At 49.1% G+C, this 16,613-nt stretch overlaps 1 protein-coding gene across 1 annotated transcript in view; it reads right to left on the reverse strand.

Annotated features, from left to right (window-relative positions):
- Positions 1 to 16,613, reverse strand: part of ANKS1A (ankyrin repeat and sterile alpha motif domain containing 1A) — a gene marked incomplete at both ends in the record, with an annotated part of 72,492 nt that overhangs the window by 44,347 nt on the left and 11,532 nt on the right. Inside the window, 8 exons of the mRNA XM_083878292.1 lie at positions 138 to 334; positions 419 to 514; positions 1,740 to 1,841; positions 2,125 to 2,200; positions 2,823 to 3,119; positions 7,612 to 7,674; positions 9,453 to 9,609; positions 10,296 to 10,376. Of these exons, the coding sequence (XP_083734418.1) occupies positions 138 to 334; positions 419 to 514; positions 1,740 to 1,841; positions 2,125 to 2,200; positions 2,823 to 3,119; positions 7,612 to 7,674; positions 9,453 to 9,609; positions 10,296 to 10,376 (1,069 nt within the window). The remainder of the gene's footprint in view (positions 1 to 137; positions 335 to 418; positions 515 to 1,739; positions 1,842 to 2,124; positions 2,201 to 2,822; positions 3,120 to 7,611; positions 7,675 to 9,452; positions 9,610 to 10,295; positions 10,377 to 16,613) is intronic.

Genomic DNA, 16,613 nt, shown 5'->3' on the forward strand with positions numbered 1-16,613 from the left:
GGGCAGGGAAGGAGAGGCACCTGCCCGCTCTCATAAACGTCAGGGAAGGATTTAAAGATTTCCTCAAGCTGCTGCAAAACCTGACCCTGCAGGTCAGCCCCCTGTGTCTCTAGGGCAAGCAGGGGTGAGCTACATACAGGCCTGACTCCAGCTGCTTTGAGGCCACTGGGTTCAGCTTCTTTATTCACAGATTCCCGGTCGGACGATCTCCCGCTGGCCAGGCTGTCCAGGGAGTGGCAGGACGTGGCGTTGTACAAAGCCTCATATGGACTCTCCTCTTCAGGGTTCACATCGAAATCGATGATCAGCTCTGTGACAGCTTTGTCCACGTCACCTGTGGGGGGAAGAGGGAGATGGGATTGTCACTGGATCTCCTGATCCTGGCGCTGGCAGGGAGAGGAATGCTGGCGATGCTCACCCTGAGACGTCCGGCCCGAGGGATCTGTGGCTGGAGCCAGTGAGGCTGGAGCAGATTTCTCCACAGCTTTGGCACTTTTCTTCCCAACGGTGTAATCTGCAAGGGGGTTGGGGGACAGGGTCAGCTCACGTCAATCTGGCTTTCTGTCCCCATCAGCACATGGCACTTCCTCCCTCGCGGGTGGAAGGCCAACTGTCAGCTTATTAAGTGTCCAAAAAAAAAAAAAATAAATAACATTATTAAAACTTGCATCTCAGATCCCAAAATAGAAGCAGGCGGCCTCTTTAATCACAGGCACAAGGGTAGGGATGGTGCTTTGAACTTTCAGAGTCTTTAATCAGAAAGCTGCAAAGCTGCTGCATGGACACAGTGTCACAGAGAGAATTCATGTTGCACACACAAACTCCATCACTGAACAAAGTCATAACAAGAGAAACCAATTCCAGCTGCAGCCCCCAACCACAGGCAGAGCCAGAAACATTCAGCTGATGTAACATCCAACAGCAGCTCCCTCCTGGGGAAAACTAACAGCCTTTATCTGCAACACCTTCAGTTTTAAAGCCCATCTTTGTCTTCAGTTTCAGAATAAAGCTCAAACATTCCAGCCTCACAGGCACAGCTTAGTTAAAAGTCTGAGAAGTGCTTTGAACCTGCAAAGCTCCCAAATGCTCAGCATGAATAACACACCCCAGCTCCAAATGCTTCTGATCCTCCCCACAGCTGAGAGGAAATGCAGACATCGTAATTATAAGGTATGAATTTAGCCAAGATGTCACATTTCATTCCCGAATTTGGACAGACACAATGGACCAAGCTCCTTTATAAAACACAAGTAATCAAGGCCTTTTCTGTAAATCTCATCTGCAAATTCCATGCCCAAGCCCCACAACAAGGGGAGGAGCAGGATGTGAGATCTGTGGACAACGATTTGCCTACACAGACACGTAAAGGGGAGTTACACCAGAACCATTTCTAAAGCTGTTACTTTGCATTCTGCAAGCAGATTTAGGCTATCCTTAATTTTAATTAACTTCTAAAGTGAGCTAAACAAAGCTCAATTAAGCCCATTTAAACTGTAAAAGTCACACCACACTCCCTCAGCAAAGGGCTAATCCTCCTAAATCCCTCCCAAGTCCTCCTCCAAACATTTGGTCTGGAGAAGCTCACCCCAGCGTTTCAGCACTGGCTCTTCCAACACAGCGTGAAGCTGCTTTGCTTTCAGCACTTTCCAGGTCTGCAAAAGCATATCCTGTACCTGCCCCAGCACAATCAGCATCCCAAGCTTTCCCCTCCTCCCCAGAGGCAGAGCTGCATTACCCACCTTCAATGAGAGCTGCTATGTGCTGGCTTTTCTGGGAAGGAAGCTCCCTCACAATGTCCAGAGCAGTCAGGCCTCTGTTATCCTTTATGTTCACATCAATACCTGTGGCCACAGGGGTACAGAGGGCAAAAGCAAAAATATTGTCTAACTGTGTGCAGGTTCATGTATTTCATCAAGCCACGTTTGTGATCATCACTGGGGGGAGCTAAAAGGCACTCTAGAGACAAATCTAAAGCCAAACTCCAAGAGCCAACCTCTCCTATATCCTGCTCTGAGGAGCTCTGACAGCTGGATGGAGAAACCTGCTGCACTAGAAAGGGATTTCCTCAAGCTCTGGGTGAAGGGATCACCACATTAGTGCTTCAAAAGGGGAACATTCTCTCACCTGCAGCCAGCAATATTTGTACCACATCTGTCTTGCCAAACAAAGCAGCTTCGTGCAAAGCACTGCCTTTCTCAGTCTGCAAATTAAATGGAAACATAGCATGAAGCCAGACAGCAGGGAATGGTGAGGGAGGCATGGCTTAGAGGGTTACAGAAGCAATAAATACACGGCGTTGTACACGAGGTGTGGGCAGCACTACCTACGGCTCAGGACAGACTATCAACGTTATTACAACGCTGAGGATGTTGGATGGAAAATGGGGATGGTTCCATCAGAGAGACCAACAAAGGGCCTTCTACAGCTTGGCAAGAGGTCACGTCCTGACAAGGAAAAACAGGACCCACATACAAGCCATTGCTGTGAAAACAGCACATCCACAAGTGGCTTGATAGGAAGAGAGACATGTTTGCCTATCAAGAGCTCACAGCACTGCAGGAGAGAACAGCTTCGGCCACGGGGTGTTTCTCTCCCTCACTCCATGTCTGGGGCTCTGCCCGGCCCCTGCGCAGGCGTGAGGCATGCACAGCACCCGAGAGCCCCTCTGGGCAGCCTCCCCCAGCAACCCAGAGCTGCACAGACAGCCCAGCAGGACACAAAGCTCTCCTCAGCTTCTGCGAGCGCTCCCTCCGCGAGGAGGGTTGGGTGGAGCTCTCCAATCCCCAGCCACCAGCCCAGCCCCACTCACACACACCAGATACCTGGTAGTTGCTGTCCATGCCAGCATCTAGCAGGACGTGGACCACAGCTTTGTGACCATTCCTGGCTGCCAGGTGCAGCGGGGTGTGTTTCTTAGTGTTGCAGCTCAGCAGGTTGGGGTGGGCGTTCAAAAGCATCTTGACCACTTCCAGCCTCCCGTAGAGAGCGGCCAGGTCCAGGGGAGTCTCGAATTTGTTGTTGCGCATGGTGGGGTCGGTGAGCTCCTCCAGCAGCACCTTCACCACCTCGGTGTGGCCGTGCTGGGCTGCGCAGTGCAGCGCCGTCTCGTTGTCGTTGTTCTGCAGGGCACAAGCGGCAGAGAGTCAGGGCTGGGGTAGTTGCCTCCTCCAATGTTCAAGTTTAAATGCAAAAAAAAATTTAAAAAAAGCAGTGGGGAAGCACAGAGCCCAGTCTGAACCAGCCTGAGCAATGTTTTACCATCTCACTGGGTGTTTAGCGTCCCCTCACAAGTTTATTGATCAGCCAGCCCAGCCACAGCTTCAGGGATGTCCAGAAAAATGTGCTTCAGCTGTAGGAAAGAGGGGCTACAGGTGGACCAGCCTGCTTTCCAAGCACTAGGGGCAGAATCCAGGGGCCATTTTAAAGTTTAAGGGATGTTGAGCTGTATCCAGATTCCCATTAATGCTGCTGGCACCTGGGGAAGGCAGTCTGGTATCTTGGCAGCATCCCACACCTCAGGGTGCCACAAAAATAAAAGGCTGAATATAAGGCAGGCAACCTGTTGTGTGAATTCTATTTGCTGGAGCTTCATCATCATCATTTTAGATTTAAACTTGAATTGTTTCAAATCCTACTTATCCTGGTTATAAAAATCATTCCACCTCTGCAATTCCAGCTGTTTAGAGAAAGGGTGCACCCAGTCCCATGCAGTTTGTGAACCAGAGAGCCGTGCAATTCCACCTCCACAGGAACAAGCCAGAGGTCAGGTCAGCTGAGGGAAGAAATGTCTCAGTGACAAGGGAGCACCTCCAGCTGGAAGCCAGACCCAAACCAGAGCGTGCAAAGCAGCCAGGCTAAGAACCAGCAATGCAAAGCCCAAAGATGAGCAGCCTGCATGTGTAGGTGCAAAATAGGAACATGGCCAGATCCAAGAGAGCCTTTTGTCAAATAAATTTCCTTTCAAGTTTCTAGTTTTACTACTGTGTGTCATCCACAGAGATATTCTGATTTAAGCACTTTAGAAACAACCATCTGACAATACAACCCCCCAGAAAGTTTAATACAGTTACACTCTTCAACTGAAAGAATCGTGATTGAATTTGTCATTTTAACAATATTTCTAATAAAATAAACAGAATGTTCTTGTCCTGCTGGAGGCAGCAGCACCACTGCAGAAGAGAATTTGATCCCTGCCTGCATGCTGTGAGAGCACAAGCACACCCTGGGACACTGCTCAGTATTTTGCACCGTCACAAACTCGCGAGGCTGCATGAGCACTCGGATCCTGTTGAGGTGTTCAGCCACTCTCAGGCTCACAGGAGTCCTGTCAATCCCCCAGTTGTTTGAATCTGGCTTTTGCATCACCTCTCAGCCACAGGCAAAGCAGGAGGGGAGCTGGAAGAGGCTCTGGCAGCTGCAGTTTGTACGGCAGTGAAGGGAAGGAGGCAGAATCAGGCACATGCAGGGGCAGGGGGCAAACAGGGGCAAAGCATCACTCCCAGCATAGAAGGTCCAAGTCAAACAGGCTCAGTCCTGAGGGGAGGCACATACACGTGGACAGAGGGTACTGCAGGATACAGAATCTGCACAGAAAATATACAAACAGAGTGAGAGGGGACAGAGTAGAGAACACCAGAGCTCACACCTGCCCGTCAGCTCAGGCTGCTGCTCTCAGCCATTTACAGGGTTGGCAAATCCCATTATTCCCGTTTGACAGGGCTGGGAGTGCAGGGATCAGGGAGCCCACGACAGCTGGGCCCAGGCTCTCAGCCTGCCCCTGGCACAAGGGATCCTCTACAAGGCTTTGTAGAAAAACTAGATGACCCCAACCCCTGTGAGCAGCAGGTCCCTGCCCCAGAGTTGTGGGGGCACAAACTGCTCGTGCCATGCCAGCCCTGGCTACTGGGGATTTCCTTGGCTGGGACTGCCCCCTTCTCCTTTCTCCCTAGCCCAGGGTATGTATCCCTCAGAGGGCTTTAAAACATGCAGCAGCTCCAAGCAGCCCCCTGAGGGCTCAGAAATGGAAATACAACATCGTTTAAAAACCTAATTGTTGGAGACTTCCTTTATCCTCCCTGCAACTCAGCCCAGTTTTCCCTAAGCAGATTGGGGCTCCAATGCTTGAGGCAAAATCCCCAGACTTTCCTCCAGCAGCAGAGATCACCAAGTGGTAAAACTCCCCCTGAATCATCACAGTAAGTCTCTCCCAATTTCAGACTGTGCAGTGGAAACTCCCACTACTGCCTGAGTCTTTATTGCCTCCATTTTGGGAGAGTTTTGAGCAGCCAAAAATAATTATTACAGTTCTTCCAGGCAAGGGAGTTTGCTCCCTTCCTGCGTCACCTCTCCAGGCACAAACCAGAGCAGCAGGCAGGAGTGCTCAGACCTACAGATGTATCAGAGATGGAAAAGGAAAATTCCATTCCAGCAGCCAGAAGGCACATGGCTTCAAATTTCAGAACGACTTAGAAAAACAGAGCACTGAGGAGGGCTGAGGGGCTGCATTCCTGCAGGAATCCTTGCATCCCCCCAGCTCTCAGCTGGAAGAGAGGAGCTGGGAGCAATGTCCATCCTGCAGAGCACAAACAGGACACGAGCAGGGATGGTTCTGCTTTGTTATGAGCTCCAGCACAGGTTTCAAGCCCTGGCAATGTGATACCACTCACCACACACAGCCCTGCTGTTCCTCAAGTGGAGAATCCACAGCCCCTTCAAGTGCTGTGTCCATTCTGCACCCTCTGCTCCCAACACACCATGAGTTGGCTCTGACTGAGCAGAGGGAGACTTGGTTTAAATAAGGGAAAGTTTTCTGACCTGAAAAGATCTGAAGGGTTGAATAAACTGCCAAAGAAAGGCCACAGAGCTGTCCCTCTCTGACATTTTTGAGAAATTGGTGGGCAAACCCTACTCAGGAATGGTGTAAGGAGACTTGATCCTGCCCCAGGGTTGGGGAAAGGGGCTACACAGCCCTTCAGTCCCACCCATCCTACTTCTAAGATTCCTTAGTAAGATTTTTGTTGGTGTCTGAGTGTCCAACAGAGTCCTCCCCTATTGACAACCTGGTGTTGGCTGCTCCTGAGGAAAAAACCAGTCTGTGTGACAGGTACAACTCCATGTGCTCTTCACCATACCTGGCCAGGAACTGGTGCAAAGCTGCTCAGAACTTGGGATGAATCCAACAATTGTGTGTTGGATTCATCCCAAGTTCTCTCTCTCTCTCTCTCTTTAAAACCAAAGCAAAGATTCCCAAAATCTTGTCTTGCTCTTGTTCACAACCTCAGCCATTGTGAACACTGAACTGAGGCTTTAAATAGTGCACTTCTCCACAGTATAAAAGCCAAATTAGCAGACTCTGTAAACACAAATTCAGAGTAAAGGGAATTCCCTGGATAGTCCCTCTTTACATTCCTTCTTCATCCAACATCCCAATACTGGAGTGTGTAAGATTTTACTTGGTTGTTGACAATGTTTTAGGAAGCTCCTTTCAGGCAACTGAACTGCTCAACTATGATGTTTCCAGAGAATACATAAAGGCATAAAATTCCCATCTGGATTTTTGCAAAAATTCCCAATTCTGATGAGCTTCATGGGAACACATTTGTGTTCAGAGGGTGGGCACTGGTCACCCTGAAACAAAACCACACCTAACTCCCTGCAGGCACAGGAGCTCTGGCTGTGTGTTTCTAAGGTCCTGCAGACCAAGCAGAGGGGAAATCTGTCATGGATGGCTGGATCCAAAATAACTGGCTGGAAGCAGCTGTGGCGTGGTGGCTCATGGCAGAGATGTCTCAGGACAGAGCAACAGATTGTTTGCCACCCCCGGCTTGCAGATTCACTAGAAATAAAACTGAAAAATGGTGTCTGAGAAACCACCACCAGGAATTTGATCTGCTTCTTCAACAGCTCAGTCTCAGCACACTGCACAAGTTGATGTTGTGTCTTTTGTAGCTCAAAACAACTGAAAACAAGAGAGGAGCAAAACAGGCCAGAAAACAGGAACAGGAGACCAGGGCTGAAGGGTCAAACGACACCACAGACTGAATATCAAAAGAGAGACTGATGTAGTAAGCAGGACATGGAGGACTTGGGAAGGGAGGCAGGAACATCACTGCCCTCCCTTCCCCCCACCACCATCACCACAGGAATTAACTGTACATTCAAACAACACAGAGCATTATGCATTTGGTAGGAGAAAAGGCATCAAAATTCACTCCAAACAGCCCACAGAGAAAATGCAACCATGGTTAAGCAGGGGAAAAAAAATCCTTCTCTTTGCATTTATCAGCAACATCAGCACATGAAACAAAACCTAGAACATTTAATTGAAGTGACATTACCTTTGGGAAGTCATCCAGCCCAATCAAGCAAACTGACCATCACTGCGAGTCCTACAAGGCTAAGCAAGGAAGGAGCCCCCAGGAAAGTAAGGAAAAGCTTTCCTTTAATTATGTTTCTATAACTGCTTTGAAGAGAGAAACCCACAGTAAATCAATGGTCCCATTTTCCTTTTCCCCAAGCAGCTGCAAAGTGAACAGGTATTATTGCACCTGGGAGCACGCGAGTGCAGCTTGGAGTGATGATGCAGTGAAATGCTGACAGCAAAGTACACACCTTGGCATTGATATATGGGTCAAAGGGGCCGTACTTTTTGAGTTCTTTGATCTCAAGAGCATTCTACAAAAAGGAAGAGGAAAAAAAAGAAAAAAAAATGTGATAATGAAATGGGTGAGATACAGCAACAAAGCAATGGGTGACTCCAAGGGGTGGAATGCCAGGACACAGCATCTTGTTCCAGTCAGAGCCATGGCCAGCAAAAGCCATTCCAGCTGGGACTGCTGTAACCTGGAGCAGGCTCCAGGCACAGGCTCCTCAGCTGACTTCTCTCATTTAACAGGGTTCCTACTAAACAGACATTAATGAAACATTACCTGCAAGGATCATACTAAGCTCTGGATCCTTTGCAAAAATCACCCCTCTAACTACTCGACTCAGAGCAGAACATTTACACTCTGGGCTCTCACTCAATTCTTGTCAGATTGATTGAAAAGGGTTACCTTGCACTCAAGCCTATGTAATCAGACTGAGTGCCTGCAGCTGTGCCTGGAGACATGATTAACCACAGCCTCAAACTGGAAAACTGTCACCAGAGTCATCATAACACACATTCCTCCTTATTCCTGCTCAGTGGAGGAATGATATAGAGTTGCACTACAACCAGATTTTTCATTCCACCACGTTTTAGCAGCATTTATCCCTGGGTCATCCTGGTGCATTGAGCTACCCATCCTGGGAAAATTCAGTGTGGCACTTGGGTCCCCACAGAGAAGGACTGGGACTCTTAAATCAGCCTCTGAAAGGAGTTTGGTCTCCATGGAGCAAATCAAGAGTAGGGACTCCCCAGCTGCTCACCTTGACTGTGAGCTGAACTCAGGCCAGGGGTGTCTGACCAACCTGGGAATTACCTCTGGAATGAATGCCCAGGTTTAGCCTGCTGGCACCAAGGCAGGCAAACCTATTTTGGTTTATTCCTTTCCTCCTGAAAGAACACCTGAGTGGTTTGGGAGTTGAATCACAGGGACATCAGATGTTCCTGCCTTAGAGACAGGACCACCACAGCCCATTCCAGCTTTAGCCACCTAATCTGGGCCTGTCACTCTGTGTCTGCTACACTCACCCAGGGAGGGACAGTTCAGTGACAGCACTCAGCTGGCCTCATTTGTGAAACCAGCTCCTGTAAACAAAACTCTGCAACATCAGGAATATTTGAGCCTTCCAGCAGTAGCATTTCAGAAATTCCCTGCAATTTAAGATCTCTCTGATGTCCACGGGGCAGTTCCACAGGAGCCAGCCCTCTGCAGTGGACACAGCTGTCTCATAGCCTTCACTCCCTCTGCACCCCAGACCAAAACAGTCAGTTTGACAAAAGGAACAAATCCAAGAGGCTTTTTTTCCCTTGCCTGATTGCAAAAATAATTCTTTAAGATTAATCTAGGGGCAAGTAGTGTTGAAATTATCTTAGAACTTACAAATTAGTGAACTGGAGCAAGTGCCAGAGACAAGCCAGGAGAGCAGCTAAGAGAGCACGGCCAAAGAGACTGAACAAAGCTGCTTGGATTAGTTCCCAAAGGAGGGAGCCAATGGATCCTCTGCAGAACTAGAAACCTGCTCAGCTATCCAGCAGCTGAAAGGAAAACTGTGGGTTAGTTTTAGAAGCCCAGAAGCAGGAGACCACTTCTTAAGTGTTGAGCAGTTCTCATATTTATGTGTCCCTTTATAAAACTTAAATACCTTTTCATCCTACCACTAACTCAGAACTGAATGTATTGCTTTAGGCAGTGCCGTTCTTACCCCACCAGCAAGTAGGACCTTACAACCATTGCTACTGGTCTGGGAAGGGTCAGGAGTCAGCCAGGGAAGTGATTCAATGATACATTAGAGAAAATCAGGCAGACCTGCTCATTCACTTTGGTGTGTGAAGGGCCCTGGTGGATGAGGAGCTTCACTATGTCAGCATCTCCCTTCCAGGCTGCCAAGTGCAGGGGGTAACAGCCCTTACAATCTGCCACGTTGGTGAGCGCGTCGTTCCTCAGTAGAACTTCCACAACATCCCTGCAAGAGACAGGAACTTCAGTGAGTCATTCAGCCCTTGTTTCACAGCTCACATTCTGCAGCAAGTGCTGAACAAGAAGTTAATCTGAACAGGAGTGTTTCAGAGAGCCTCTTGAAATGTGATTTTTAAGTGTTCCTATTAAATGCTGCCAAAGGAAATGAAAAAAAAAAAAGGAAATAAATATTGCTGAGATGAGCTCAGGGAAGATCCACATTAACTCCTCATTAATGGAGCTGAACAGGGGCTGAAGTCAGCCACAAGCCTGTGCTGCAAAGTGAAATTGCACCAGCACAACGAGGGTGAATAAAGACTTTAACTCTGATTTCTCAGTATCTCAGGCAGCAATGAGCAACACGAGATCCACCACACTAAAGCTACTTAAAAACAAGGCAACTGTACAGTGGTGCAGGCCCAGACCACCCTGGACACCAGAAAGACTGTAGGGACTGTCAGCAGGGGAGCCCCTTTCACAGGGTGTTACAGCTTATCCAAATTGCTTAGAGATAAAAGGGTGGTTTGGAGATGCAAGATCAGAGATCCCCCAAAGCACTGACATTCTCCACTTCCCCTGAAGATGGAGTAGTGTTGCACCAGTGCCTCAGCTGGTGAATGACACACACAACGGAGGCCAGGGAAGCACAAAGCATCCACCCCCTGCGACCCCAGGCGTGGGAACAGGACTCACTTATGGCCATTCAAAGCAGCGTGGTGCAGCGGGGTGTATCCAGTACTGTCCACGCAGTTCACGTTTGGCCCCCTCCAGATGCTGCAAGACAAAAACCAGACAGGGAAGACTTAGGCAAACACCAAACAGGGACAGGGCAAGGGCAGGGCCAGCACAGTTCTCACACCAAGGTGGGTATGTGACAGCTGTGGTCAGGGGCAGTCACAGGGAGCACAGGGGTCAGTGTGTAGCACACACCTGCACATGGAATCACTCCTCTGTTTCACCTCACCCTCCTGTTTTCCTATCAGAGCTCCCACTGCCACACATCCTCCAGCCATACACAGCCTTGCCAAAAAGCATTTCAGAGGAACATGTGTCTATTAGACTGAACCACAAGAGACAGCAAACCATCGACCCACTGCTAATTCACACCCCACAGAAGAATTCTGATGGCTCTGGGAAATTGTCCTTCTCCACAGCAAGAGTCACAAGGGGTGGGTGTAAGTCAAAGACTGTGGGATACAGAGTCTGCTCCTGGTCACCACTGTGATCCCACACTGACTTCTCACTGTCCCAAAATCACTTCCATCTGTCAGCTGTTGGCAGCCTGTACCAAAGAGTAGGTGGTCTCCCAGCACTTCTGAGAGCATTAACTTCCCTCCCTTGCTCAGAAGTCAAGCAGCACAGATTGAAGTATTAACCCTGACAAGGATTACTCTTCCCCAGCCCCTGCAGGGTGCCTTGCTCACATCAGCACACAATGGCACAAGCAAGAGGCCAGTGCTGCTCCTGAGCTTGTTGTGAAATGAGTGTGGTGTCTGCTGTCCCTCATCAGGGCTACCACCCTCTCCTAGAAACAGGCATGAAACTCAAACCAGTACATTCCCATAATCAAACTGGAACTGTTCAACTTTCCTGATGATGGCCCTCTCCAGTACAACCTCTCATCTGTGTGTGCTGGCCTGTTTTACACACCATCCCTTTAGGAATTACACGGGGCTTATTACGAGCCCTGACAATCCCATTTGTGCTAATGTGGTGCATTTTCCTGCTTTGTTTTCTTTGGGGGTAAAACTTAACAGTACCCTCTGATCCCCAGCTGAAATGGGTTTAAAATCAGCCAGCTGTGGCTCTGTTTGAAGCTGGCCTTCTCTGAGCAATCCATTTCCTCCCCAGCATGAAATCACAACTATTCAAGTGGCCCAGAGGCTTTCTAAAACAGCAATCAGCACTGGGGGGCTGCTAGCCAGGAGCACCTCAGTGCCACACGAGCAGGAAAGGCACCAAAACAACCCAACAGGAATCTTGTGCAGATGGAGTGGAACTCCAGAAGGGAATGAAGCAGCAGGATCAGTCTGGAGCATGTTTCAGTGGGAAATGGAAAGTCTGTCCCCGTCCCTTCTGAGTGACTCCTGATCTGCAGAGCATTATAAAAGGCTTTGCAGTCCTGAGATGGACCCGAGCTCTGCTAGAGGAGAGGCAGCTAAGGGGAAACTTTATCCAAGAGGACAGGCAAGTGAGCCACAAAATCCAATTTGCAAAGGATCAGAGGTTTATCCTGAGGCATCCTGCACGCCACACACCATCCTGGGCTCCAGGAGGAGACACTCATGCAGATGCAGATCAATACACACACACAGTGCACCTCCAGCACTGATAACATTGTTCACAGGATGGTGGCTTAAACTACCTCCAGAATGTCAGTGAAACACCAAAAACCCCCACGCAGAGTGTGTGGGAGTGCCCTGCCTGATCCAGCTCTGCACTCCTGAAGCATGAAGGGGACTGAGTAGAGCTTAGCTCTGGTTTGTTCCTGGCAGTGGGCTCTTGCAGTGTGGTTGCCCAAATAATTTATTGCTGGATTTAACATGGCAATTAATGGTTAGAACTAGTGCCAGAAAGCCTTGTGAGCAGTCTAGAGCAGCTCTAACATCGCACCTGTGCTGTCTTTGCTTGGGCTGTAACTTGGGCAATGCCAGCGTCCCGTGGTTTTGCACATTAAACTGAGCTGTGCTTGGAAGCTGAGCTCAAACTGCTTGAGGGTGAAAACATGAAAAACCAGCAGCAAATAACACAAATGTTTCTTTCAGCTGAAGTTATGAAACGAGGAAAACCAGGGTCAGTGGTGCAGTGGGCAGGGCTGGGGACTGGAGCCTGGGGCATCCGTCCCCATTGGAGCGTGGTGTCCCCATGATAAAACACTTCCTTAGAAACCTTCAGGTCAATGCTTTAGAGTAAAATGCAAAGTTTGTTCAAGGAGCTCAGAGGAGGAGAAAAGCTGGAGCCCAGGAAGGAGCTGGCCCAGCCATAAGCGCTGGGTGCTGCAGAAACCAACTGCCAGGATTTGAAGATACTTAGAAAAAAAAAAACATCTGCTGTGTCCTCTCCTCCCCTTTGCCTTTTTATTTCTGCAAATAAAGGAAGCTTTTATCAAAGAAAGGTCAAATCACCCAAAAGATCAGACTGGAAGGATCCAAGAGGGGAACTATTTATATTTAGATGTGGAGACTGCAGTAAAGTACATCACTCCCTTCTCTCCTCTTCCTCTTCAGCTCTGCCAGAAAGGCAATACAATTCTCCTGAGGTATGGAAACAGGGTGCTGAGAAAAGCAGAGCACAAAGCCCAGAACTCTCTGTGACTTTGGGCTGTTTCTGATTAAACAGAAACCCCAGTCCCAGCACAGGCAGGAGAATGCTGTAAATACAGGTCCCCAGTAAAGGTCTGGAGCCAATTTGACCACTGCTGCTTTTTGATGTCTTTTCTCCTCCAATTCCCCAAAACCCCTTCACATCAAAGAGGGGTTTGTTTTTACCCTGTGGTCTCCATTCTCAAAGGATTACCCAGGTCTCACCTGCTCTTTTCTACACCAGGGCAGCATCTGAAGATGCTTCTAATGGCATCTGCTTAAGACAACTAAGACTGAACGTTGAGGACATCAGGAAAGCTCTGAAAACAGCAAAATCCGCTCCATTTAAACTATTTCTTGTGCTCAGTTTTTTCTTGCTCCATGATTCAGCAAGTGCTGAAGGCCTTAAATAAAACTTCCTGCTTGTGAAAACTGCTGAATAAAGCACATGCTTTAGGTCACAGTAAAACCCCAAAGTACCTTTAAACAGGACCATATTCGTCCTCTTGCTTTTCCATTTCTTTCTTCCCAACTGCAGTAGAAACTTTGCTCACAAAACCACTCCAGGCAAGGAGCTAAAGCAGGGCCAAGCCTAGAGAACAACGTGGTGTTTTCAGCTCAAATGAACCTTTGGAGCCACTTTCTGGTCTCACTAACTCGGATTAAGGAAGCACCAGGAGAGCTCAGGGTGGTTGTGCAGAGCAGAGGGCGTTGGACCCCCAATATTTACACACCCAACACCACAGACAAAAAGCACAATGAAACACCAGCAAACATGAGTAGCTTGGCCCAAAGGCCCCAGGAAGTTTAAAGCAGCAGAGCACTGGCCCCAGATATTTGTGTACTTCACTCAAAGCCTTAGAGACAAAGTGTCAGGAGGGCAAGAGAGGGCTGGAGGCGGATTCCCTGGAGGCCAATGCCCAGAGGCCACCACAGCAGGTCAGACACACATCCCAGCTCTCCACAACCACTGGATTCCTGCAACCAAACGCAACCCTCGCTTGGTATTTCCTGCTTACAGAGGGAACACAAACAACCCAAAGGCTTTGGGCAAAGCCTCAGGGTTAGGAAGCTGCTTATGTTTTTCTGAAATGTGAGGAAGGGACTGCTGCAGCCACCTCACCAGCAGGCAAGGTTTGGCATGGTGGGACTCCCAACTCTCAAGGACCCTGCTTCTTACACACCCCAACCACCAGATACCACAACAGCTTTTATTAAAAAATGGCTGATGCAAGGCTGGAGAGTAGAGTATTTAGAGTAAAGCAAAGTATTGCTGGGGCAAGGCACTCTCAGCCCCTCTTGGCAGGTTTTGAGAAAGCCCAAGAGGAACAGCTGGTCAAACTCCAGCTATTGGAGTGGCTGCAGAGGAAGCCAGAGCCATGAGCTTCCCCTTCTGCACTCCTCAACTCTTTGGCCTAGATTTTAATTTGCTGTAAGAAAAGTGGGTAGATTTTCTTCAAAGTCAAAGTCATGAGATCAAGTACAAGGCACCAGAATGGACAGGGAAAAGCAGGGACCATAATAAAGGCAGGACTCATAGAAGTGACCCAGCTGACATCACACAACACCACAGCCAGAACGAGAGCTGCTGAGCCTGGGCTCTGTAATCAGCCCCTCTTCCAGCAGAGCCACTGACCAGGGATTCCAGTGAAAATCCTCAGGTTCAGTTCACTTTGACTGACACACTGCAGCAGTCAGAGCCACACCTGGCCCTCTGCACAGAGCCAGACCTTGAGCTTCTACTTCACCAGTTCAATCTGAGTGAAGCAACAGCTCTCAACAACAATTGCCAACAGCTCCAGCCTCATTGCCCAACACCTGCAGACAGTTCAGCCAGTCTAAGGTCAACAGGGCGCTGTGAGAAACCAGCATTTCCACCAGTGGAGCAACACTGTGCAGCAACTAATCCTCTGATGGCAAATGATCCCTTCTCCCATGGAAAGGAGCAGTGGGGGGCCAGGAGCAGAAAACCTGCATGGGTTGTGACAACAGCCTGTGAAGGATCAGTTCAGAAACTGAGAGGCAGAAGGTGAGCTCATCTGCTTCCCTCAGAAGCAGGCTACCATCTCCCATTTCCAGAGGAAGCTGTTTTGGGTTGGCAAGGACCCATGACAACCACACATTTAACTCCTGGGCCTGCAGCTCACACTAGGAAGGAACCAAACAGGGCTGGCACCACTAATAGAAATGTGTCCATCCAAGCTAAAATCCCCCATTAGGAAGAGGCCAGCCCCAGCCTTATGGATGGCTCCTGGCAGTGAAAATGCATTTATTTAAACTTAACGTATGGTGGGGGGTGGCAGTGGGGACAGAAAGGCCGGGTCAGGCGTGCAGTGTGTGCTACATCAGAGAATCCCTCCGAGCAGGGGCAAATGAAGAGCTGCAGGACAGGAAAAATAGGTCTGGTTTGAGTGCATATGCTGCTCTTTATTCTTAAAAGCATTACAGGCACTCTGCAACCAGCTCCCATTAAGGAGCATTCCCAGCTGATGACAGGCCATGGAGCAGGAGCAGCCCCACAAACACAGGCTCCAACGCTGGCTCTGACCTCAGGGCCAGAGCCAAACAAGCTTTGCTGGGGGAAGTGCAAAAAAGGGTCAGCCATGGAGTCAGAGAAAGCCAAGCAGTGTCTTGGGGAGGGGTCCAGGAGCTCTGGGGGCTGATGTGTGTGGAAGCAGGAGCGTCCCCCTGGCCAAAGGCAGCAGGATGGCAAGGGAAGAGCAGGGAAAATGGGAAGGCAGCCACCCAGCATGGAGATGGGAGGGTTTGACATGAAGTCTGAGCTCATTCAAGGCAGGAAAGTGACCCCTAAAAAAGGACAGAGATTTGACAACATTTGCTAAATGCTGGCAAACCTCTCACTGAGGTTTACTGAACACTGATTTTATGGCTCGTTCTCTTCTTTTGTGTCTGACTAGATGGAGTTTTGAGGAATAGGAGCAAGAGGAACCAAAACATTCCTGCAGAAATCCAATGAACTGAGCAGCATTATCAATGTCATAAACCAATATCCCGGAACTGCAAATAGGAACCAGAGCACTGCTCAGGTAAACACTCCCCACTCTCCATTTGCAGCTCAGCTCTGCTCCCACAGCACTGGAGACTGCACTAAGTGGAAGAAAATACAATATTAAAATTAATAATAATAATAATATGCAGGGGAAATTAGCAAGACACATGTAGATGGTGCAGGCTGCCAGGCTCCACTAAAGCACAATTCCTTAGAAAGGTGCCAGACTTTCTGCTGGCCTTCCCTTCATTGAGCACTTCAAGAGAAATAGAAGGAAACCCTGGGCAGCCACAAATTCCTGATCAAAACCACCAAGCAGCTGATGCTGCAGCACTGAGCTGGCTACAGCTGGCAACCTCGCACCGGGCTTTCCCTCCCCCTTCTCCTTTGTGAGATGATTTAACAAGCTGCAGAATCCCATGGGACGTGTCAGTCAGCCAACAGCAATGGAGCATCGTGTCTGGAGCCCAACGTGTCCATCTGCGCTGTTCCCTTCTGACATGCACAAAGCTCTGAGCCTGGAGTAAAAATGTCATCAAAAGGAACTTGTGCAGAAAAAATGGTGGTAGAGCACATGCCCTCCCCTCCTGCCAGTGCCCTTGCACGGGATGGATGTGTCAATTAAGTGTTTTGGGATGGCAGAAAACGTGTCACCCTCTGCTCGCTGTCAGACAACATCAACAGGATCAGAACACCTCG

This window comes from Zosterops lateralis (genome assembly GCF_965231275.1).
Source record: "Zosterops lateralis genome assembly, chromosome: 26".
Lineage (NCBI taxonomy): Eukaryota > Metazoa > Chordata > Aves > Passeriformes > Zosteropidae > Zosterops > Zosterops lateralis.